Here is a 24,576-nt window from a genome sequence, read left to right on the forward strand (position 1 = left end):
ATGCCATATCATATATCATATATTGCCAAATTACCCAAGTGTATCCGGTTTGAACAGATGCTGGTAATCTAATACTTTCTCACTTCTAATTCAGAGGGTGCAGAGGAGCGTGTCAAGCAGAAAGACCTGGGAGATGGCGTGTTCTGGTTTGAATACTACCCGACTGCTCCCGGAACCTACACGGTCACGATAACCTGGGGAGGTCAAAACATTCCCCGAAGGTACAAGACTCTTTCGCTATTATAAGTTGTCCGCCAACAATATTAAGCTTGCTTTTTTGAAGGCTTCGTCCTTGTCTATGGCTAGTCATTCTGACACTTCCTTTTGGCATTTTATTGGACATTGGCCTTTTACCTCTCCCTTGGCCATCTTTGTCATAAGAGCAGAAAACGCAGCCATCTTGATTCACGGCATCTTTGACCATAGGTAGGGTAAAATGCTGAGAACCTACTTAATAAATGAGCAGTGGCTGTGTGGCTAACTTGGTATTGGAGGTGAGGGGGCAGAGGAATTCTGGCATGATGCCACAATTGCTCCAATATAGTTTAGTTAACTTCAAGTGATCGTGTAGTGTAGCATCTAGTTTTGTTTGTATCGTGCTACGGCAGCTTACGGCTTTAACGACGCTCAATGCTTAAATTGCAACAATGCTGCTCAAAGCTCTGGGCGGGGTGCAACAGAAGATGGGAAGCGGGGGTGCTGGACTGTAATGGGGAGGAGTGGGCGAACACTTGCTTTCAATGGGTTTACTGAGCCCCCAATGGTCACAGATCTGCACTTGAGCAAATTGGGAGACGCCCGGGAGCATCTCGGATTGAAACCTTACCATGTCGCTGATTCACAAAGCGTACAACGGGAGCAGATCTGGAGATGCCTGGAGCATCAGAGTTTTCCTTGAGTACATGCTTGTGATTCTGATTGGTATTTGAGCATCTCGAATGCTCTGGGCAGTTTCAGATTTCCTCTAGTTTGCGACTTTGGTGATTCTGGCATAAGAGAACTGACGCCAATCTAGGGTGCTCATGGGCACCTTCTAATCGGCTCCACCATAAACCTTTGAGAATTAGGCCCTACACATCTGATCTTTTCTGGGTGCAGCTTTGGGAATTTATAAAAGATCTGGGTTGACCCGTAATTGGGCGAAGGTGACCTTCTATAGTTAAGGATACGCTGAGTTGATATGGCAGCGTGGTTAAAAGGAGTGCAGAGGGTTCATCATTTCTTCGACCCAGAACATTACTGTTTCCAGCCACACCTTTCCCCAGACAGCTGCAGTGGCCAGTCTTCAGACCCAGTACTTGCTAATTATAGGGAGTAAAGCGTGGAAGCCGCATTGGAAGACTAGATCGTTCTTGGGGTTCAAACGATGCTACCAGCATGCTGAAGCACGGGCCCAGACCCCACCATCCTTGGGGAGGCAGGCCGGGATGACACACAGTGATGTATTTTGTGGTCCACCCATGTACTGGAATTGTTAGTGGAGTCAAGGATGCACTCACTTGGTCCAATAAAAGGCAGTGGCAAACTACAGGTTTCACCGGGGACAAGTAACCCATGCGCCAAGGAACTCTCCCACCGCGGGCCTAGACCTATGCAAAAAGGTGTAATTGTAAAGTCCATGTTTAGAAAATGTACTTTTATTTTGTCCTCAAACCCTGGTTAACTTGTGTGGCGGCTTGAACTGTAATCCATCGCTGTGATGTAGTATACTTATGCGCTGCCTCTTTTCCCGTGCCAGCCCGTTCGAGGTGAAAGTAGGATCAGAGTGTGGGAACCAGAAAGTCCGGGCATGGGGTCCAGGTCTGGAAGGAGGTGTCGTTGGGAAATCTGCAGATTTTGTGGTGGAGGCCATTGGCGATGATGTGGGCACTTTAGGTAAGTACCTGATCGCTTTGCAATGCCAGGGAAGCCACTGTCCGCCGATGTTTGTTGACTCCAGAATCATTGAACATTTAGTTTCACCACTGGCTGGGCAAAACCTTATTTTCGGACCCAAGGAGGGTGCATAAGCAACTTCCCATGCTTGCCCATTTATATTCGGGTGTATGTCCTGAATAATGTTGATCTCTTCATTTTGGCTTTGTGCCCTTGCCCCTCTCTCTCCATGATGGGTTGCTGTAGTGCGGTCCTTTTGCTTTTCGTTGGTTTACTCTGTATGTTTTGACTAGTCACAATGGATCGTTACATTTGACCTCTAGCCTCAACTTGCCACCATTCCTATTGTGAACCTCTGCAGAGATGACCTTATCTGGACCAGAGACTGCATTATCAGCACGCCTTGTCTTCTGGGCTGTGGCCGCAGGCGATCCAGCAGTGCCAAAGCTGAAAACCTTGACGCTGGTCGCCATGTTCTTTAAACATACCGTGCAGAAGGCCCTTTACTTGTTTATCCTGTGGTCTGAGGGATTGAGTAGGGCCTGCAAGTCTATACTGGGAGGGGGATGGAATATATTGTTCATAATGGATTTCCACAAGTAAAATGATGTTTACACGGTGTGGTGTGGGCAGCCAGTCCTTGCCGCTCGGAAATGGAAGGTTTTCAAGATGTCCGTTTCCTTGGGCAGGCTTCTCAGTGGAAGGGCCCTCGCAAGCCAAGATAGAGTGTGACGACCGCGGCGATGGCTCCTGTGATGTCCGCTACTGGCCGCTGGAGGCGGGAGAATACGCGGTGCACGTCCTGTGCAACAACGAGGACATCAAGCACAGCCCCTTCATGGCTGAGATCAAGCCCGCACCCAAGGACTTCTACCCTGAGAAGGTAACGGGGAACCATGGGTGGCAATTTCTAAATCACAACTATTAAGCGGGCACCTGACCAGCTTTGGAGGCTAAAGGCACTTTACAGAAAACTCTGCTTTTGTTAGTTTGAGTCAATCCCTTAGAGACATTTTGATTGGGCATTTAAAATGTATGTAATCACATTGTGGGTGGTGGGGGGGGGGTCAGCTTGTTTGTGCCCACTTTACCAAGCTTTGTCAATACATTAGTTCATGAACTGAGATGCCTTTAACTTGCTTGGTTTATAGGGGCGCACCTGTTCAAGCCTGGGGGTTTACGGTTCAATGTTAACTGACATTTCTTCTTGTGTAGGTAAAGGCGTATGGTCCTGGACTAGAAAAGACTGGTCTCGCAATCAACAAACCAGCAGAGTTCACGGTTGATGCCAAGAATGGAGGGAAGGCCCCCCTGCAAGTCCTTGTTCAGGTACTTTATGCCAGATCTCATCATGTGAATGAGCATCCTTGTGATCTGCACTTCTGTGGCCTTCTGGAGGCTCGTCTGCTCTAAACGCTGCAGGCCCAGCTCCTGATTACCGCGCTGCTGCAGAGGAGTGCAATCCAAAGTGCTGGCTTGAGGGTCTGTTGTCCTGTGAAAAAGATGGCCTTGTGAATGGAAAACACTTTCCCAAAAAATCCCCATTGTAGAATTGAATCCTCGCACTAACCCTAAATGACCAAAACCCAGGTAAGCGGGTCCTTTTCCACTGCAAGGCGTAGTCCCACACTTCCTGGATGCGAGGTCCTGCGTGGCTGTGCACTTAAATCGTAGCCTTTAGACACTTCACCTCATAGATGGCTTCCTTGTGTTCTTATTCCACAGGTAAACCCTTGTAGGCATCTTTGCCCAGAAACTTAGCCCTGTTTGAGGGAAGCAACACTGTGTGGAGGGGAGGGGCTTAAAGCCTGCGTAGAATCCCAATGCGATGACTGGGATCATTGTTGGGGGAGGGAAACGTTCTTGGTCACGAGCCCGCCATGGGGGGGTCTCCTGTGGTATCGCACATTGTTGCAATCCATGTCCGATCTCTTCACAGGACGGTGAAGGCAAACCGGTTGAGGTCACCACGAAGGACAATGGGAATGGAACGTACAGCTGCTCCTACCTGCCAAAGAAGCCCCTGAAGCACACGGCTGTAGTGTCCTGGGGAGGGGTCAACATTCCCAACAGCCCCTTTAGGGTAAGTCACGGACTGCCTACTGTTGCTTTCCAGTAGAGCGGGATAACCATTAAACCAAGCTCAAGGTTACTACACTTTGCCTTATATCTGCAATGACGTCGCATAGATTCTTCTCACTTTGGTAGGAGGGTGGTGCTCAGTGTCTATGTCCCCCCAGTCACTGCAGATGCGAATTGCCATATGATGGGGCTTGGAGGCTTATCGTCCCTTTCTGTCCACAGATGAATGTTGGTGCTGGCTGCCACCCCAACAAAGTAAAGGTGTACGGGCCTGGTGTGGCCAAGACTGGTTTGAAAGCTCACGAACCCACCTACTTTACTGTGGACTGTGCGGAGGCCGGGCAGGGTGAGTTCCGTCTTCACGAGGCCTGGTGTTTCCTCTGTAAGCTTTTCCGCGTTGCCGCCGTGCAGCCTATCCACGCTGCGAAGCATTTGAGCGTCCGTCAAGTCAAATCTCCAACTGCTGTAATTGTTTTTGTTAGGTTCTGCCGTGGTCAGCAGGAAGTGGCTACATAACGCCATCTTGATTGTGAGAGTGTCTTGACGTTTGCTGTGCAATACTCTATGGTCTTGGGTGCATGCATCAGCGAGGATCATGAAATGGCTTCCTTTGCCACATTGGGCAAGCAGGCAGAATTCTTCTGTGGTAGGAAGGGCCAGGACTAGTCCCACATGAGACAAGAGAAGGTACACCCATTTATGACCGCTGTAGCCACAAGACTTAGTTGAATTTCCTAGATGTAGAGGGCCTGGCCACGCCGAGGGTCCTCCGCGCCCCTCTCTTTAGTTCTGCGAATAAGCAGATGGCGGATTAAACAAAAGTGGCATAGTTGCACCAGTGGGCTCACGGATCTCATCGGTGGCAGGCTAATAAGGTTCTTGACTGCCTAATACATTGGAAAGCCTATGGCGTATGCAGACTAGTCCATCACATGCAATTCGCAGGGTCTCCCAACACATTTCCTTCCAGTTCACTGCCATCCGTCAACCGTGGTCTGTCTGCATGCATGTTTCATGAGCCATACAGCTTCCAAACCTGCACGCCTGGCTAGGTCTGGGGGAGTGTGAAGTTGCATGTTGGCTTGGAGGTTGAATACTCTCTGCATTAAGCTGCGGGTACAGGCGGACGGCCCCCTTTGTACCTTTTCCCTACTGCCACATGGGCTCTTGGCTTGCAACAGTTTAACTTGAACAATACTCCGGGCTCCCACCCGGTTACCCATGAGCGGCGCGCACACTCATGTTCTACTTGCAACACCAAGGTCTTGTACATCTGGTATTGACCTATTGCTTAGCTTCATGGGGGGGTAACGCCCATTTAGGTTTGGAGAGTCCCAGATATGTATTAAGGTAAACCTCGAAAAGGTTTTGGTGCATTGCATTATTGCACTCTGTGCGCGAGCGATGCGCCACATACGTGGCATATTGCATTGTGTTCACTAAATGCATGTTAAGAGCACTAAAGTCCAGGTCATCGCATTCAGATACATCCTTCCAAACGTTGTGGGTAGGTGATCCAAATTGGTGAACTGTTGTAATTCAGGCGCTCCCACCGTAGCATCTTGACTTCACTACAGGTGAGCCTGGATCCTTCCACCTCTGTAATCCATAGGGGCAAAGGATGAGCGTGGGGCCGGGAGGTGGCAGAGATGCCGGGCAGTCTGTGCCCAGATTCAGGCTGGCCCAAGCTTGCATTTGCAGAGATCTTGCCAGCTACCTTGTTATATTAAGTATGTGGGCTTGCCACTTTCAGGCATTTGTAAAAGATGTTTGCTGCACCAGTGACCCAAATGCCTTGTCACATTTTGGCGATTTCAAACTATCTGAAAGGTAATGTCTTGATGCTGTTCTGAACCTCGTAGTGCAGTAAACACTTGTTCCCTCAGTCACTTGCTCACACAGCCCTTCATTAAATGTGCACTCATTTGTACAGAAAAGGCCAATTCTAATTTGAAAGGGGTTGTAAGCAACTGTAATGGACAAGTTGTAATGTGCCCCCCTATTAACCAGGGTGAACTATAGGGAAGCCCAAGCTGTTGGATTTGGCAATGCTTGTTCGGCCTGGGCTCAGCTGACGATTTTCTGATCCTGTGCTGCAGTCAGAACATCCCGCGCATGGGCACATGCGGGCCAGTGTGGTCCACAACTGCCTGCCTGCAAATGCAGTCCCTGCTGATAACCCAGGTAGCCCCGCCTACAATTGCATGGGCTTTTTTTTAGCTTAAGGTGGTTCCTAGCTAGCTCCTGGTGCCCCAGTGTTGGTAGGGTAGGAACATTGGGTACATTAGAAGCCCGGCCTGGAGGGGGCGTGAGATAGGAGAGACCCCCCCCTTCAGATTCAATCTCTGTGGACATGAAAGTAGGTCATGGGGGGTAGTGGGAACATCGGTCACCATAGTGCTGATTACACTCATTACCCTTTCCACTGTACCTTTTGGCATGTTGCCCTCACAGGGACGGGCCACAGTGACCTGCTCAGCAGATCATAAAGCTGGCTGGAACCAACAGGAACGCTTATGTTCTGTTCTAGTGCATTTGTATAGCGCCTTATGTACCATTGGTATGATCTCAAAGCGCCCTGGGTTGAACGCCCTCTGGGACCGTGGTCCGTATCAGTTGAGAGACTGGTGTGGTAAATGGTGCTTGGGTGCACTTGGTATGTGAGCAGTCAGGGTGGTTCACGAGGGTTGGGTGCCATCTGATGGTAAGTGTGGTGCGGTGGATATCGGGTGTCAATGTAGTGTGTGCAGTAAGGCATGTGGTTTCTGAGTCTGCATTCTGGCTGCCGTGGGGCATGTGGGGGAGATTGTCTGCTGCTAAACCGATTATTATTATGTTTTTATTTTATTTTTTTACATTTGTTTTCATTTTTGTGGGGTATAGCAGCATTTTACCAGGCTGTTGAGGTGTTCCATTTGCAATGTAGCTATGTGTGCAGCGAGGCTGACTTGATCGAGGGGTGTAACTGCGTTCTGTTTGTTGATGTACAGTGGAGAGTGAGCATATTGGTAGGAATGAGTGTTTGCGGTTGTTGGGGGGGGGGGGGGGTTGCCTCCTTGCTTGGGATGCTTTCGGAGCTTAGTACACTGCCCGTGTTTGCAATGGTGATTCGTGATAGTGCATTTCAGTGCTAGGTAAAATGATAAGTGGGTTATGTTGTGTTATCTAAGTCCGACCATCCTTTACCTGGCCCTTTATAATTGGACTTGGAGGGGCCATTTTCCAGGTCGCTGGAGGGATATTAAAGCTGTGTTACTGGGTGCTTCTTGGGTTATTGTGTGGTTTTTTTTTTTTTTCGGAGGGTTTTAGCCAAGCTTAGTTGCTCTTGTGCCATCGGTGCTTGGTTGTAGGTTGTGCTATTCTACTCCCAATCACAAGTCCCTTTTGCAGCAAGCATAAACTACCAGGAAACACTTGGCGGGGAAGGAGGATGGTCTGTATGAAGGAAAGGAGAGAACGGACAAGGCGTACAGCAGTCACTACTGCATTCCAATGACTGTCCCCTTTTCTCCATACTTTTGGGGGAACCGTCAATGCATCTTGACCAAGGGAGGATGGTTGTGGGGAAAAGTACATGAAGATCACTTCCCTATGGGGTCGTCAGCCAAGTTTGTCAAATCCTCCCGACCAAACCTCTGCTCTGCATTGGAACTGGACTCAGTGAGGAGTGCTTCCAGACATGGGATGAATGGGTAGAATCCGGGGAATGAATGGGGATCGCATGGCTGCCACACTGAACTCAATTGACCGAGGGAAGGAAATCTGGTTTGGTGGAAGGCGTTTATTAGGGTATTGGGTTATAGGCGTGGAAACAACATGGGAAGATTCTGTGTATGGTTAATGATATGTGATATTGTTATGACTTATCGAAAATCAATAACAAGTTAGAAAAAACAACAGTTACAGCAGAGCCGGAGGCACAGAAGTTGTCAAAGGGGCATGAAGTCAAGTGGGGGTGGAGAGGCACGGTGTTGGGGGAGTTTTTACTAAAGTCCACTTGGAGGTAAGACTCGTATCAAACTATCCCTTGGTATACAGGCCACCACACTCCTAGTACAAGTCTGTACTACCCAAAGGATCTTGGCAGAAGGGCAGAGCAGCCAGGCTTATCTTATGGGGAAGATGTGAGCTGTAGGCAAGTACACTGAACCCAGTCAATACAACAGTTCAAGGAAACTCTTACACACTGACCGTTCTAGTGAAATCTACATTTATTTTATATACACAAGGCAGGTGAGTAAATACTTTTAGACTGACCAATACACATAGGAAATATCAACAATACTTTTAAATGGTGATCGCTTCAATAGTAGTTACTCCCGCTTACAATTGTTACAGAAAATGACACTGCCAGTTCTACCGTATTACTTGAAGTGCCGCGCACATGCATTTGTTAGAGAGAAATTATAGGTTCATTCATTAAGTAAAGTCCCATCAGACAAAGTCTGTAGGAAGGAAAAGGAGGGTTATTCAATGTACTTCAGCACTAATTTACTTTTATAGTAACACTTTTCAAGGCTTTATTTAATAGTTTTTTTATATAGTGCCTAATACCGTACTTGAGTTCGGTTTCTAAGCGCGGATCCTGGATTCAAACCTCTGCTGCTCTGTGTGGTCTTGCTTGCAAGACCAGCGCGTTGCCCTTGTGCTATCCTCCGTTCACCGGAGTTCTAATGCTTTGGCAGTCCAATTGCTAACTATCCAAAAGTCGCTGTGTTAAGATCGTTTTTCTGAAGTCCAGCTAAGGGTTTAGTAAAACTATACAACCAAGACAGTACAAAACTCCACTCTTAGTACAAGGCTGTACCACCTGAGTATTTGGTAGTATAGATCAAGCAGCCAGGCTTATCCTAGGAGGGAGAGAGGGTTGTAGGAAGGTACAAAGAACGTGTAGTATACTAAGGGTTCGACAGAAACACCTATAACCAGAAGTATTATAAAAAATAAAGGTCTATTATAAATACAGTTAGGCCAAGTTAAGTCTTGCGGGTAAGTACTCTGTGATAATCATAAGCTCATAAACGCAACACAATGCAGTACACAGACTAAAGCATAGACCCTGTTCAGAAAACTATCAGCGTTTCCATTGAATTGCGGAAGTCCAACCATATCAAACACATTTAGTATAGGACACACCTATTCATGGGGAGTAATGCCATCAGTTACTTTTGGATTACTTTACAGTTATTCAAGGGTAGTAGACCCTGTCAGTCATGCAGTCACACTCCGTTAAGGAATCACTAGGTAAAGCAACCCTGTGATCAGGATGCCTTTCTGAAAAGTGGAACACAGATTCAAGGAACAGTATAAACCTATAACTACATTCAGGATAATGCTCAATTATACCAGGGGAGTAAGACCTTTCTGATCAGTGGAACACAAACTAGGGTAAGCAATAACTCTAACATATTTTAGGATGGCACACAACTGTTTAAGGTAAGTAAAACCCAAGGCAGACTTATTCTAGACGGGCTATACAGCAGGTCAGGGAAAGCAAGAACCAGTTAGCAAGCTTATACACTAATATTCTGAAATAAATAAAGTGAAGCCAACAGCATTACTTTTGGGAAAGTGGCATAACCAATTCAAAAGTGAGTAAAATAACCTTTATATATACTTTTCAGAATAGCAGAACAGATTCAATGTAAGTAAGAACTTTTGTAACTGCTCACTCTTAGAGGGGCAGTTGTCAATCAACTGTTTCACAAGCAAGTCACTTTTAAACACTTGTTCGGCTTTTCAAGGCAGAATTCTATTGCCTGAGTTCTCTCAGAGAAGAGGGACCCTAGTGGTCTAGGAGCCAGCTGTAGGCAAGGAAACATAGAGTTCAGTTGCATGGAAAGTCGGCGTTCCTGAGGAAGTCTCTTGAAACAAGTAAGTCATTCACTTTAGATTTAGTTTGGGTCCAGTGACTGCAAAGAAGACACCCCAGGAATATTGCAGCAGTGGGGCTGGGTGAACTGGATGAGAGGGCTCCCAATCACAGAGAACACCCCAAAGCTACACAGGAATCACAAAAGCTTAAGGTAAGTAAATACCCCAGCCAACACAGTACCTTGGCACAGAAGAAGTGTTTGCAGTGGGGGAGACTTTAGGATCTGCAGCCTAAAATAGGGTCGATGAATATTCCTTGTCATGAAGACTGAAGACAGGACACTGGAAGAGATTTTGCAGCAGGGATCAACGGGGAAGGCTCCAGGCAAGTTTTTCTTCATGGCTGGATGCGGCTCTGTGATTTCGGTGCCGTTTTCAGGAGCCAGGAGAAGACTGAATATCGCTGGTCGGATTCTCGTCTCTAATTCGGTCTAGCACTCTGGTGAGGGGACTTCAAGGACTTAAATCATGTCTCTTGAGAGCTAGGCGGAGGCCATCAGCTTGAGTCGGAATTCGGAAGAACATGCACCGCACAATGGCTTGAATTCCCAAGGAATTGGGGCCCTGCAGCCCTGCAAGGTCACAGCACGATCTGGGATGGCTCGGTCATTAGAGGTGCCGTTAGAGTAGGCAGTAGTGAATGACTGGTCGGAGTCTGATCATGTCCTTCACAATGTTCTGAATGAAAGTGGCTATGCTTTGCACAAAACTTGAGTTTCTCTGATGTTACAGACTACTTTACAGAATAAAGGCCCTTGGGGTAAGGACTATAGGTGCCCAAACTGGTTAAGGGAATTTACGGATCGCCTGTCCGATGATAATCCCTCCGCACTGGTGATGACCACCGAACCAGGGTCACAGCCAGCCTGTCAGGAATAGGGCCACAGAAACCTCCCACCACTGTTTACCTGGCACAAATTGGATGCTCTACAGACTACCACCTCAAGAGGGTATCTTCTGAAAGGAGGAGTCAAATTATGGAGAATGTGTGCTCTACCCCAAGGCAGCAAGGTTTAAGGCACAAAGGGGTTCCACTCTACACTGAGGATGTGCCATCTTGGGGACCTGGCCAGGTAAGGGCTTGGTGTGGTGAGAGGACACTTCAGTAGGGAGTCCAAACAGACTGTGACTCCCTGTAGAGGCTCGCTCGAAAGCAGCTGCACGCTTCTGAACCTGGCTAGGGCATGGGCCCTCAGGACTTGGATGATATAACAGGCCTCCTTAGGCCCTTTGTGTGTTCAGTGTCACACAGACAGCACAGCCTGTCTGGATCCCTCAGCACGGCTGGTAGTGGACCACCTGAGCAACACCTCAGGGCCAGCCTGGTAGGATCCGTTAGTCATGCAGGGTTACTGGACCAGTTGCCAGACTGGCCCTCGGGCAAGTGGGCGATTGGGGGGGGGACAGACCTTGCAGTACAAAGCAGCTGCTCGTGGTCTGGTCCCATGTCGGCCAGACACAAGATTGATGTCCACTACTCAACTCCTTGCTGCAAGAGTGTCAGCAAGTGCAGCCCCCACATCTCCCAGTAACGGGGCATAATGCTATATCAGGAGAATAAAGGAGCCATTGGAGAACTAGGCACTTGGCACAGAATATGGACATATCCATGAAGGCATGGGCTGAATGAGTGCGCTTTACTCCATCGCGTGGACTGGCAATTGGGAGCCCAGGATTACGCGAGGGAGGAGCCAGTGCACTTGTTCCGTGCATGCGCCATCAGCAAGCATTTTTTTTTAATCTCTTGGGTGCCCCATCCAAATCCATTGGGGACAACATCCCAACATCCCAAAGGTATGGAGGAAGGGGGATTTAAGAGTAACGGGGACATTATTCCATGATCCTGGTTATCTACACCACAGCATATAGATGCCACGTCCTAGATGCTAAGGCACATTTTTGCGGTGCGATTTGATCCTAGTATATGATAACTCAGTATAATTGCCGCCAAGTGAGGGTGTGCGCTCCTGCCCCACTGCCCAAACCACCAACACTTGTACCTTGCATAGCATATTGGCCAGCCTAACAGATCTGATGTTGGACAGAAACATTAAAGCATATCTTCAGGCTGGGCTGCTTGACGCACATGTAATGCCACCTGGAGGTGGCATCTCCTCTTGAGCTAGTACTGTATGTATAATTGGCTATTTTTGCCGCCACTGCCATGACTGGGGTTCCTGGTCCGTGGCTTTCTGGAAGACTTCATGCACTTCTCTCCAAACATTGCTGAACATTTAATGCACAAGTCTACCACATGGTCTACTTAAAGGAATTTTGGAAGCATGAACATATGATCTAGATTGATGATGGACCAAAGAGTCTGATGTAGTTGCAAAAAATGAGTGGTGGGGAGAGCGCCTTGTGTGCCGGAGGTGTGGGGGGGGGGATGAGGGAGATGGGCAGATGCTTTTACAAGGTCTTAGCACAGGGTTGTCCAAGTGACACACCTGTTGTGACCTGGTCAAATGTGCGCCTGTGCACGCGATGTGAGGCATTGGCCCATTAGTGTGAAGTGGGGGGATATATTGTATGTAAGTTGGTCCCATGCCTTGTACTTTGAATGTACTGACTGAGCAACAGTTTACTGTAGCATTTTCTTTGTGTAGGTGATGTGAGCATCGGGATAAAGTGTGCACCAGGTGTGGTGGAGCCGGCCGAGACAGACATCGACTTTGACATCATCCGGAACGATAATGACACTTTTACCGTCAAGTACACACCACCAGGTGCCGGCAGTTATACGATCATGGTGCTCTTTGCTGATCAGGTGAGTTTGATGCATGTCTCCAGCACTTCTATGAATTTTCTCCCTCTCTGCAGCAGGGACCTGGAACAGCTCACTTTTCGATGCAGCTATTGGATGGGTTGCACACACTCCTGTTGGGACCTAAAAAACTTGTTCATTTACTGTTTTTGTAGTTGGAAGGGTATGTGGGAGTAATCCAAATTGTTGCGCAGAGGCAAGTAAGCGGGCCAGAGATTTACAAATTCTTTTCCGAGCTTGCAGCTTCATCACTTCAACCATTTCTATAAATAAATGAGCGCTTCACAGCCACCAGCCCCCCACCCCTCCTCCGCTATCTACAGTTGGAAGATTCCATGCCCAACAAAAGAGTACTTACTTTTCCTGCCCACGTTGTAGCTGGTTTCCTACTCGGTGTGAAGGCAGCCATTTCCTTCTTTCACAGTTGCCATTAAATGTGCTAGCGGTCAGTGCTACTCTGCAATAGTGAAGTGCTGCCACCCTTCAGGGATCAAAGGTGTGTGGGACTGCAGGGATTGCCAGCTGACCAGACTACCTTTTCAAGTCCTACATCTTTTTTTTTCAAAACTGACTCACCAGATATTTGACTTCACCATGGACTATGCAGGGAACAAATGATAGGAATTGTCCAAATCTGGAGACCCAAAAGTAAAGACCCTGGTATAGCAGATGGACATTTAATGATACAACTCAACCACTCTCAACCTAAAAGCCTGATCAGACACCGCACCAGATTGGATAACCGGCACGTTGAAGTAAACCGCCCTAAACTGGCCTAGTCTGATAGCTGAAATGGCATGGCTGGTGATCCGTCTCTTCCAGATCTAGCATAGGCCAGGTAGCATAGTCCTTCACATAGCCGCCTCCTCTTCTAAAGCCTCACTTACAGGCCTTGAGTGCACCTTCAGCACTTGCAGACCCATGTGAAGGAGAGGACCTAAGAAGGAAGATTAAGTAAATGATTGCATGTAGAAATCTCTGCTTCCTGTCAACAGCTGCAAGTGCTGAAGCCCTCTAATCCAGGTCTCCCCCTGCCCCCGCTGCCCCGAATTAAGTGCACCCTTCAGAGCCTTAGTCTGCAGCTTATGTGTTGATGAGCTTCACCCTCAGTCTCTTCCACAATAAGGTGGGCTATGGTGGATGCGCAACACTTCCTGAGGAGTCCAGCCAGCCAATAGGGGATCTCTGCCCCATAACACCTAGGACCCTTAATTTTTGGGCTTTAATTGATCTCTAAAATCTCCAGATTTGACTCCATCTGTGCAATGGATAAGGCTGCACAAGGCTGGAAGTTGGTAAATGTGCTCTGCAGAGCTATGAACTAGAGGTCCCAAGACTCCAAAGCCCCCCAAATCGCAGCCATTTTGGAAGCAAGACTTCATTGCAATCAAAGCATCTGGTTTTATTATGCGAACACTCCCAAGGATTCCAAAATCTGTTATTCCCTCTGCTGCAACATATCGGACTCCTGATTAGTCCATCATTTCAACTTACAGGCGTGTTGCCATTTCCCAAATCATTCCTGCCTGACCCATGGATTTATTGTTCTGCTTTGCCTTACTCATTGCAGTGACCAAAGGGGAACCACCACACAATCAAATGAATCTGATGCCTTGCAAACTACATCCAGTGTCTTGTCGGTGTGCACCAAATGAGAGGGCATGTGGACCTCCAATCCTCTTTGCTCCGCTATCTGTCAACCTAGGAACACCACTGCTACCCACAACCTTACTTCAGTGACTTGATTCCCCCAGCATATCTTTTTGAGCAGCTACCTGATGATGGGGCGAGGCCCTGCCTCACATGCTTATTTAGTTTGGGGTGCATGGTCAGTCTGCATGGCAGTACATGTAATGGCTTTTTTACGGTGTAGAACAAGCCCCCTTCAGTGGAGCGCTGCAAAGTCACTTTAATTTTACATCCATATTACTTTTGTAATGTGTACTGAACGGGCCGGTGGCAGTGAACGGTTTCATCTTTCTCAGCGCACCGCCGTATACGTTGTACTGCAATGCCATTTTCAAATACCATATACAAAAAGTGGCTGTTGCTTTGGTACAAACAGTTCTTTTACATTTGTTGGCCAACTTCCATCCTTCCCATGTCAAATTGCCAAGTAAGGGCATACAATATGGCAACAATCCAGCCAACCTGTTGCTGTCACCCCAGGGAGGGGGTCTGCTGGAACCCAAAGACTGACCATGCTGCTCCTGGGGGCTTGCGACAGTCTTGGGTTGCACCAACATCCACTCTAGTCTGCCTGCTGAGAAGTCCTCCTCTGCTGCAAATAGTCTTCACCCTTTCCTGGGGTCTCCACCTGAGGCTTACCTGCACGTTTGTGGAAGCCTCAAACCTGTAGCCCATGAGCTACGTTATCACCACAGATTCCCTGTCCCGTGGTGTCTGCTGTTGCAAGCTGGAATCTGGAGGTAGAGATGCACTCTGTTCATACGCCCCATCACCTCTGACTTGCATTGGGGCGTGAAGCCCACAAGTAAACTTTTAGCAGGCCAAAGTTGGTGAAGCTGTAGGCTTCCCAAAGGTCTCGAGTTCGGCCAACACAAGCATGTGTAACTTGGTCCTCCCTACGGTGATGCAAAAAGTATACTCTATTTGTGGGAAGGTTTCTTCCGGAATAAGTCTGACTTCATCTTCTACCTTTCTGCTATTCCCTCTGGGATTCAGAACCTCTCATAGGAATGTATGACTTTTGCCTCTTAGGTTGCTTGAGGGTTCTGAACATCCTTTTTGGTAGTTCCCTTCACTCCCGCACACCCCTGACTATGCGGCTCTCGGAATTTGTACCAGACTTCCATGACCTTGGGAGATTGGATTCACAACGGATTCCTCATGAACCTTGGGCTTTTTAGAGCATCATAACTGGTTGCTCTAAGACCTCTGCTTTCTTAAGCAAGCCCGGAGAGTCCAGCTACTCCTCACTGATGCCCAATGAGTCCAAAACCTGCCTGGGAATGCATGTGGTCTTATGCAGAAGGGATGGGACCTTGGCAGTCTGTCCTGGACTGCCACTTTTGGGTTAGGACCAAGCCAGATTTGCATATGGTTTTTCCCCTTCTGGAGTGGCTTGGCATGCTGAAATACAATGGTCTGGAGGGTTCCTAAGAGATATGCCCATGTTTAAGATTGATTCTAAATCTTCCCCCATCACTTTTAATTTTTTTAAGGATTTTCAGCAGGTCCATCCTGCGCCTTAGTTTTTGAAGGTGTTCTTGACTAGTGCCTTCTGGTCAAACTTTCACATTCTCCCTCACCTTTGCTGCCATTGAACTTGACAAGGAATCTGAATGAGAGGAAGAAAGTGTCTTTCTGCCACTGGCATGGTTCCCTCTCTAGGCGTTAGTAAACCTTGGGTTTCGTCTTGCTAATTCCAGCGGGGGGTGGGGAGGTGGATCTGTGAGGTGGGAGTGTAGCTCTAGGCAAGGCCCCTACCCTGGCAGCTCCCAGGATCTTTCGCCAGACTTCAAAATCTGAACAGTCTTTATCCAGCACCAGCCTGTCCGTCTCTTTCAGACTGGTCTCTCTCCAGATTGTCCAGCTCTCTGGACTGCCGCTTCTGGACTTCTCTGGTCATGTGAGAGGTGGTGTACACATGTGCATGCACCAGTGTTCTTTAACTTCTCTTCCCCATCCCTTTTATCCACCTCCGGCAGGAGTTACTAGGTCCTCTTCCAGTTGGTTACTCTCTCCTAGCTTAAATGTCCTATTGGGCTAGGTAAAGAGGTTGGATCACTCTCTAACTAGTTATTCCGATTCCCTAATCGGTACAACTACAAGGCTTAAGCAGAGCTTTTGTGCAGTACCATCGTGTATGGATGTCAAGCAGGTTTATAGCTTGTGCAAGCTCACTTGTGTGACTGCAAGGCAGTGAACTGTGTGGACTGAACACGCACTTGAACGTCTTCAGAAGTCCCGCTTTGGTAAGCAATAGCTGTTCTGCAGTTGTGCCATATTCCGCAAGGCTGTTCTGAGCCTTTTGTTTTCACCTTGAGGAAGCAGTTATCTGGAGTTCCGACAACGTGCCACACTGACATCCCTACAGGCTTCCCCTGGCCAAGAGACATAACTTTGCCTAACTGGATCTGGCTTTAGCAATGAGGATTCAGGCAGAGTTCCCAGCATACCTCTTGCTGCTTTTCATCTGGACCTAGTTCTCGACTAGGGAATGGCTCCAAAGGTTTCCCAGATATACGCAAGGCTTGGCATTACCACCTACCATGAGGATTACAGCATTCAGACTTTGCATTCAAGACTTTGCTCATACACCCTAATCGGCACCCCTTTCGGATACCCCTCACCCAGCCAAAACCAGTTTGGATTCACACATCTCATGTGTGCTCTGCCTAGAGCCCTGGAAAGGGACTATATTTGACTAGACATGAGAAAGGCCAACAAAACTGCATAGTGATGTATACTAATGCTGTCACAAGCCACAGAGTATTGGCCACCATTTGAGATCCTTGCAGACTAATGTCCAGGGTGACAGAATTACCTGAACTAATTAAGAATGTTCGTTTTTGCTCTTGCTTTATGATGCAGCTAAGGGAAGTTTACAGTTGTATATCACAAATGGCCTAACGGTTATTCGAAAGTATGCTTCCCAAATTTCAATGTGACCTACGGAATTAATGACCAAGCAGACAGGTAATGACTCTTTGCCCCAAAAACGAACACCCTTGCATTTAAGTGGGGAGCCTTGATTAGCAAAAGCTAGAAGCAACTTAAAACTGATTTGGATATAGCTTTCAAAGGCCACGTCGGTGGAGGAATATGGTTCTTTAAGAGATGCAAGAATGTAAAAACGGGTTAAACTAGAAATCTGCGTTAATGGGGGTCGGTGAAAACCTGGTGAGGTGGTTATCGGGAACGATTTTGTATATAACGGAGGAAATGAGCTTAAATTAGTATCAAGGCTTACAGTAAATTGATTTAGCTGGGAAACTTGAACAGAGGACTTTTTACAGCCCACAAGCTGCAAAAGTTTATACGAATAGCCTTGCAATCAACCTCCGTTTTGGAATTTCAGGGCAATGAAGTAGCAATTTATCTGACGAGTGAGTTGTGTGCACCTGGAACCTCATGCGCTAGCCAATATTGCAATCTGTGATGCTAAATTTTGGCCCAATTATCTTATTCTGCTATTTAATAATATAGTGAGGTCGGGTGATCTACTCCGTTGCTGGAAAGAGGATTTATTAGTCGCAATTTTTAACAGGTGTATGGATCCCTTTTGCTTAAGTTATATTTGCGCAAATTATACTGAAAAGACTAAACAAATGGATGAGATCCTGTAACCTTTTTAAAATAAAATCCGGTTTAGAGAATCTTGCTCAACAGTTCACAACATACTGATCCCTAATTGCATTCTTGAAAGATCGACCTCTGCCCCTCCACCCCGCTGTGTATGTGGCTTTTGAGTTGTCCTCCGTTTTCAGCACGGTGTCGAATGGTGGCGTAGATACGATCAGGTTAATATATTCTACATGACAATACGATTGTTATGACTGGACAAACTAGGTCGCCTCTCTGATAAACTTGCGTCAGAGAAAGGTTTAACACAGGCCTGTAGTTTAGGTCCATTTGTATTCAATATGTACATGGCTGATGATTCTTATAATTTAACAAAAGCAAAATCGGTTCCTCCCAAAATTGCTTTTGCTCATCGCCCGAGGACCTCAGGGATCAAGTCGAGGGTACATGTGGGTGGATGGAGTCCGCCCACTTTTTTCAGAGGGCACCTTGATATGCTAATTTCTGATGATTCCACATTCAATTAGTATGGTCGAGTCCGCCCTGATATGCTGGGGTTTGTTTGATATGGTACAGAAATTGGAATGCAAGCCTCAGTAAATGCTCTTACAGACTATTCCGACGCGTATCATTTAACCGTCTATACAGGGAAAAGTAGACCAAAGAGCCTCAAAATAGACTCTGAGGAGCCCCCATTGGAGGCGAATAATGAATCCAAGTGCTGCGGTTTAGAAATTAATTGCAAAGCATTGGATACATAATGCTCCAAAGAACCAACAGAGGAGCATTTCTAGCTGCTGCTTTGTGGCGCTTGAATCGCCAGCACGCAAGTTTCATGCAAACTGATCCCGTTTTATAAATATACCTATGGATTGGAAGTGATAATCTGACATTGTCTAAGAATACCTCAACAAAATGTAATGCAGGTAATGGCGCCCCACATTAGGAGTGTCAAACAGCACCCCACTGTGGTGCAAACGATGGTTAGCCCCCCTTAATTGAAGTTTATGGAGAGGTTCCACATCGCCAAAAAATTATGCACCCAGGGTTTAAAATCACTGCCATACTTAAGTGGGAAGAAGTCTGAATTACTTTATTAAAAACAAATATATATATACCTATCTTTTTTAAAGAAATTGATTTCTCTGAACTTTGATGACCCGTTACCAGTAACACTAAACACCTTTTCAGAGGCTAAATTGTGGATCTGGCCCCAAGTGTCTATGCATGGCAGTGCACCTGGGAAATACTTGAAATCTGCCTGAACCATATGTTCTGTGATCCTTTATCTGGTGTCTTACGCATAATGGATTTGGGGACTTGGGTTTAATTTATCGGAGAAACTGGAGGTGATTGGCCGCAGATGAGACGTTCTTTGGGGTATTGCTTGTGCAGACTCCGTCTCCGATTGAAACTCAGAGCAGCTCAATCAAAATTGCCTGTCCATTGAAAATAAAATTTTGCAGGCTTGAGAGAAATGCAAGTGTGAAAGCTAAATGCACGAGCAGCCAGCAGATATATTTTAAGTACTGCAATAATTGTTTTGCAAAGAAGAATCATTGGAACAGAGCAAGAATATATTCCAACATATTAAAAACACAATGGATTGAAGGTTTTTCGTTTTTAATGGAGGTTTTGATGCAACATTTGATGACCAATTTACTCTAAAAATCCACTTGGATGTGACTGAAATGAATTGGGGAATTGTATGGAATAAACATTGTACTGCATGTGTAGATCATAGTTATGTAAAGTCTTATTTGTAAACCATGAATATCCTTAAATTGAATACATTTAATAATGCCTACGTTCGGGGATATATCCATTAACTCGATTGCATAATGCTATGGAACCTATTTCTTCCAGTTCTAGTATAAACTTGGGTCTACTTTTCGTTAAGGGCAACTGCCATAGCTGAAGACTCCATGTGGCTATCAAATGGGCTGCACTGGTGTATTAGCCTAGAGTAGGGAGCAGTAGTGTTCCTGCTGGTTGAGCTTTACACTGTGGTTGGTCTCTGGTTGTCCAATTAAATGTGGATTAGACTATCTTGCAATGAACTGCAGAGCATGGGATCAAGCTGGAGCTCCTGCCTCAGGCTACATTTGTTTGGCCCAGTGTTTGTAACAGGCAGAATATGGTAGTGTAACCTTGGCCTGGTGTATATGGCTGTTGTGATACCAGGCTACGTCGGTGCACTTTAATAGTGGGGAAGTTTTAGCTACATGGCAGGGCCTTCTTTGTCCTGTTGTCTAAAACGGTTAACTTTATCTCAACTTCTGGTCTATTCCTACATTTCATGGTGTCCATCTGACTTGGCTAGCGTTCGGAAAGTACACCTATTCTACGACCTGCATCATCCACTTGCCTATAAATGGGGCACATCACAGATGGGATAATTTGTCATCAATTGTACATTATGTTTGGCAGTATGATTTTTTATATTTAAGGAAGTAAATGCAGATTTACTGCAGTTAACATACAAGCCAGAACACTGAGGCTCAATGTAGTCTCAAACTAGGATGGTTCAGAAATGGGTGACTCTTGGGCGCGGCTTACAGATCGCTACTGTGCACCAAGAGGTGAATGGACTTCGCAAAGGGAGTCTTCACAAAAACAAGAGGACCCTGTGTAAAGACTAGAAGGCAAGTAGTTATGCCATAATTGCAATTAGTTTCATCCTTCATGCATGGGATTAGGGTAGGTTCAAAAGGTTTGAAAACTTGCTTTCTAAAATGGTGTGCTGTCTGGGCAAAAACCTTGTGCATCGAATTTGGTTTAGGTCTCCCGGCTATATATGGGGGGGAACTGTAATTGTCGAACACAAGTTGCCCCTTCCTTCTGGGAGTTTGACTATCAATCTGGCTCTTCAGACTTTACGTTCAGTGCTTTTTAACAGCAAAACAGGTGGGCCTGGGAACGCTTAGTACCTTGTGCCTTCCACTCTGTTTAGGTCCTGTGAACAGACTGCAGTCGAATTCGTATTTGGCAGTCTCTCCTTAACGAAGGCAACTCTAGTCTTCTAGGGTATGTGGCTTACGTGCTCAATACTTGCTACAGCTACAATGTGTCTTGGTCAATTGCTTCAGCTTGAATGTGTCTGCGAAAGTAGCCTGGGGTTAGTGTCGTTGGTCTATACTCAAAGGTGTTGGTGAATTGTGTTCTAACAAGCTTGCGGGCCTCTTCGCCATGGTGCCAATTGGCAGGGGGCAGAGAGTTTCCATTGATCTATATTATGGTTGCACCCTTTGGAGAGCCATTGTTTCACCTTCCCAAGTTGGTTACGTTTTTTTCTATTCATCTAATGTCTACGTCACTTCTTTCTAGGTTACGCCAATGAGTCCCATCCGAATAAAAGTGGATGCCTCTCATGATGCCAGCAAGGTTAAGGCAGAGGGCCCTGGACTGAACAAGAGTGGTGAGTTTGAAATATCTAGCCAATGTGAGGAAGGTTCTCAACCCAACTTCACATCTGGGAGTTCCATGCCTGTAATTTACTTATTGAGGCGATATTCACCAAGGCGGCAGGGCGACCCCGTCGATAAATTAAGGGCACGAGCAAAGGGAGGGTCCCTTAACGAGGGTGGCGGTGCAGTTACCGACCGGGTCGGTGCCGGTGCCTTGGTTAATATCGCCATTAGCACCCGTGTAGTTTCCCTACACGGTTGCTAATGATATTTAAAAGAAAAAAATAAACTTACCTTTTATGTTGCAGATCGGCTCTGCAGTGCTGTCGGGGAAGTCCATTTTCCATGTTGATGATGGTCAACATGGACAACAGACTTCCCGAAGAGCAGCATTGCTGGAGCCAAGACGCACCACACAGGTAAGTTATCTTTTTAATTCCTTTTGGAAAAAAGGACACCATTAGCACCCGTGTAATGAAACTACACTGGTGCTAAATGGTGAAGGGGGAGCGGGAAGGGAAGCGCCCGACACCGATGAGAATGCTCAGAACGCTGGCTTTCTTTGGTGAATACAGCCCGCGTTTCGAGCATTCTTATTGGTGGATGGCGCCTCCCAGGGTGCTAATGTATCTGAAACTGCTTCAGGTATTGCCAAAATGTATTTTAAAATGAGTAGTAGTCTGTTGTGTAGCCACTGGGATTTACCAAGTCCAGATTTAATTCTATGTATAAAATAAAAACAAAATTAGACTGTATTGGGCAAACCAAGTGTCTACTCTGTTAGGCTGGCGATAATACAATATTGATACCAATTGATTGTTCCTATTTAAATTAAATAATAGGCTTGACTAGAGCATAGATCTACTCTGTTAAAATAGTGAAATAGTGATATAATACTGACCCCAATTGACTGATTATATTACCAATGAGAATGTTTGGATCCGTGCCGTGTCTCGATCATGTGCCATCTAAAATAAGCCCATTTATCTTTTAGGTGTTGAAATTGGCAAGCCTACGCATTTCACAGTGAACACGAAGGCAGCTGGCAAGGCAAAGCTGGATGTGCAGTTTAATGGTCCCGCTAAAGGGGAAGCAGTGAGGGACTTTGATGTGATTGACAACCATGACAATTCTTACACTGTCAAGTACACGCCAGTGCAGCAGGTAGGTCTGTGTGCTACTCCTTAAATGCCCTGCAAGAGAAACTAGGACCTGATCATTACACCGTTGACATTTCTGCACACAGGGTTTATGGTACGTGGGTGAACACTCTTGTGTTGTGAACGACTAGCGCAAGGTATCTTTTGGGGGTGAAGTGCAGTACTGTTGCCGGTTGCAGGCAGATAGTGATTGGAATAATTGCTGCTCCCAAGTTGCACTTGCTAGGACAATGATTGGCATTGCAAGTAACGGAGCAGTTCTGTGCAGCCTGGGTGTCCCGTTAAATAACCCTATGGGCTTGGTGTAGTCTAGGGCACTTGATGTGTGGTGTGCCTTGCTCCCTACACAACGAAGATGCATTTTATGGATTTATCACGGGTGACAGCTCCTTGCACCGATTCTGTGGCAAATCCTAGGGAACATTGCTGTGCCAGTGGTTTTCACTTACGGAGGTTAGGTAAAATCATGGCACGGACTCAGCAGAAAATAGGACCCGCAGTTCATGGTTGCTTTAAAATGAGATCGCCCGATCTTGAGTCTCAACTCATGCTTTCACCCATCTCCTGGATGTTTTAGGGGTCTATAGTATCGACCTGTATTTTGTGGGGGTCTTGTTTAATGGGCGACTTTGTTTCTGGCTCAGCAAGAAAACCTAGACTGATGTGGGTGGAGCCCACAGTTTTCTGGTTTTGGTCAGCAGTTACAGGGTTGTCCAATCAGATAGGCATGCACCTGCGCTCCCATCCCTTATCTGCTAGTTGCATAGTTGTGACGCTGTGGGCCTGTGATAAACCTTCAAACCAATGAGCTACTTCCTTGAAGGCCGAAGGGCATGTACAGTATTTGCTTACTAAGCTAAATGCCCTCAATTCATTTGGCTATTTCTTGTTGGTTACTATTCAGAGGAACACAGCGAACATTCAGCATATCTTTGCCTAGGAATAGGCATCCCAGATTTGTGCTAAACCTGTTGTGAAATTGCCAATCTCTTTGGCTGCCCCACAAACTGTACTCCCAATAGCCTGGCATCTCAAGCATCCTGCTCCGGTGGATATTGACCCACATTGCCTTTGCCTAAAGATCACACCACCCTGCAAAATGGTAATTGCTGATTGACTTCAGGTTAAGGCGAAGTGCACTCCTGACCGAACATCCTCTAACATGATAAAGTAGGGGGGCTTTGACTCAATGTTGAGAGAAACCACTTGTTCTGTTGCAGACTTTACAATGTTGTCGTAAATTGAAAGTATGTTAGACTTTCTAGGAACGGAATGTCTCTGTGCCCGCTGTATTGCTTTACATTAATTTTCTCTCTGCTTATTTAGGGTAACTTGGGTGTGAATGTAACTTATGGTGGGGACCATATTCCCAAGAGCCCGTTCCCTGTTGGAATTGCCCAAACGATGGATCTCAGCAAGATCAAGATTTCGGGTCTGGGAGACAGTAAGTTTGTAATCTGCCTCTGTGACAGTTGGTTTTCATGAACTCCTGCAATCGAGTGCCTTTGCTTAAGGGGTAAGGGGTAATCGAGTGCCTTTGCTTAAGGGGTAAGGGGTAATCTGTGATCTCAAATGGCTCAAGGTGGGGTTTATGTTTGGTACTTGCTCAAGGAGCATTTTTACTTGCATTTGCATCAAATTGGCTTAATAGTTTTATATCTGGGTACCTGAGAACTGCATGTTTTCTTTATGCCTGTGGAATGGGAGGCATTTTAAGTGCTACAGGTTTTCCTTGTGCTTGTCTCCATCATTTTGATGCACGTTTCTCGTATTTGCAGAGGTGGAAGTTGGCAAAGACCAGGAGTTTACTGTTAAATCCAAGGGTGCTGGAGGCCAAGGCAAAGTAGCCTCAAAGATCACTGGCCCATCCAACAAGTCAGTGCCCTGCAAGGTTGAACAAGGTTTAAGTCCCGACAACAGCACTGTAAAGTTCATCCCTCGGGAGGAGGGCCCGTACGAGGTGGAGGTGACCTATGATGGCGTGCCCGTTCCTGGAAGCCCCTTCCCAGTCGAAGGCGTTGCACCTACTGATCCCTCAAAGGTATGACTGAGTTTAGGATTTTCCTATAGAAAAGGTAGAAGCTGATATGGGGTATATTGCTAATGACACCTACGTTTCTGGTGGTGGTTGATGTTCTACAGTATT

At 46.6% G+C, this 24,576-nt stretch overlaps 1 protein-coding gene across 4 annotated transcripts in view; it reads left to right on the forward strand.

Moving 5' to 3' along the window:
* The window catches only part of FLNA (filamin A), a 275,782-nt gene that overhangs the window by 165,546 nt on the left and 85,660 nt on the right, over window positions 1–24,576 (forward strand). For all 4 annotated transcript variants that reach the window (XM_069645454.1, XM_069645456.1, XM_069645455.1 and 1 more), the window contains exons 11-21: window positions 95–221; window positions 1,739–1,875; window positions 2,565–2,758; window positions 3,091–3,204; window positions 3,815–3,958; window positions 4,180–4,303; window positions 12,438–12,598; window positions 21,191–21,281; window positions 22,265–22,434; window positions 23,757–23,874; window positions 24,209–24,471. In XM_069645454.1, coding sequence (XP_069501555.1) covers window positions 95–221; window positions 1,739–1,875; window positions 2,565–2,758; window positions 3,091–3,204; window positions 3,815–3,958; window positions 4,180–4,303; window positions 12,438–12,598; window positions 21,191–21,281; window positions 22,265–22,434; window positions 23,757–23,874; window positions 24,209–24,471 — 1,643 coding nt within the window. The remainder of the gene's footprint in view (window positions 1–94; window positions 222–1,738; window positions 1,876–2,564; window positions 2,759–3,090; window positions 3,205–3,814; window positions 3,959–4,179; window positions 4,304–12,437; window positions 12,599–21,190; window positions 21,282–22,264; window positions 22,435–23,756; window positions 23,875–24,208; window positions 24,472–24,576) is intronic.

Source organism: Ambystoma mexicanum, chromosome 2p, assembly GCF_040938575.1.
Source record: "Ambystoma mexicanum isolate Mex_15411 chromosome 2p, UKY_AmexF1_1, whole genome shotgun sequence".
Lineage (NCBI taxonomy): Eukaryota > Metazoa > Chordata > Amphibia > Caudata > Ambystomatidae > Ambystoma > Ambystoma mexicanum.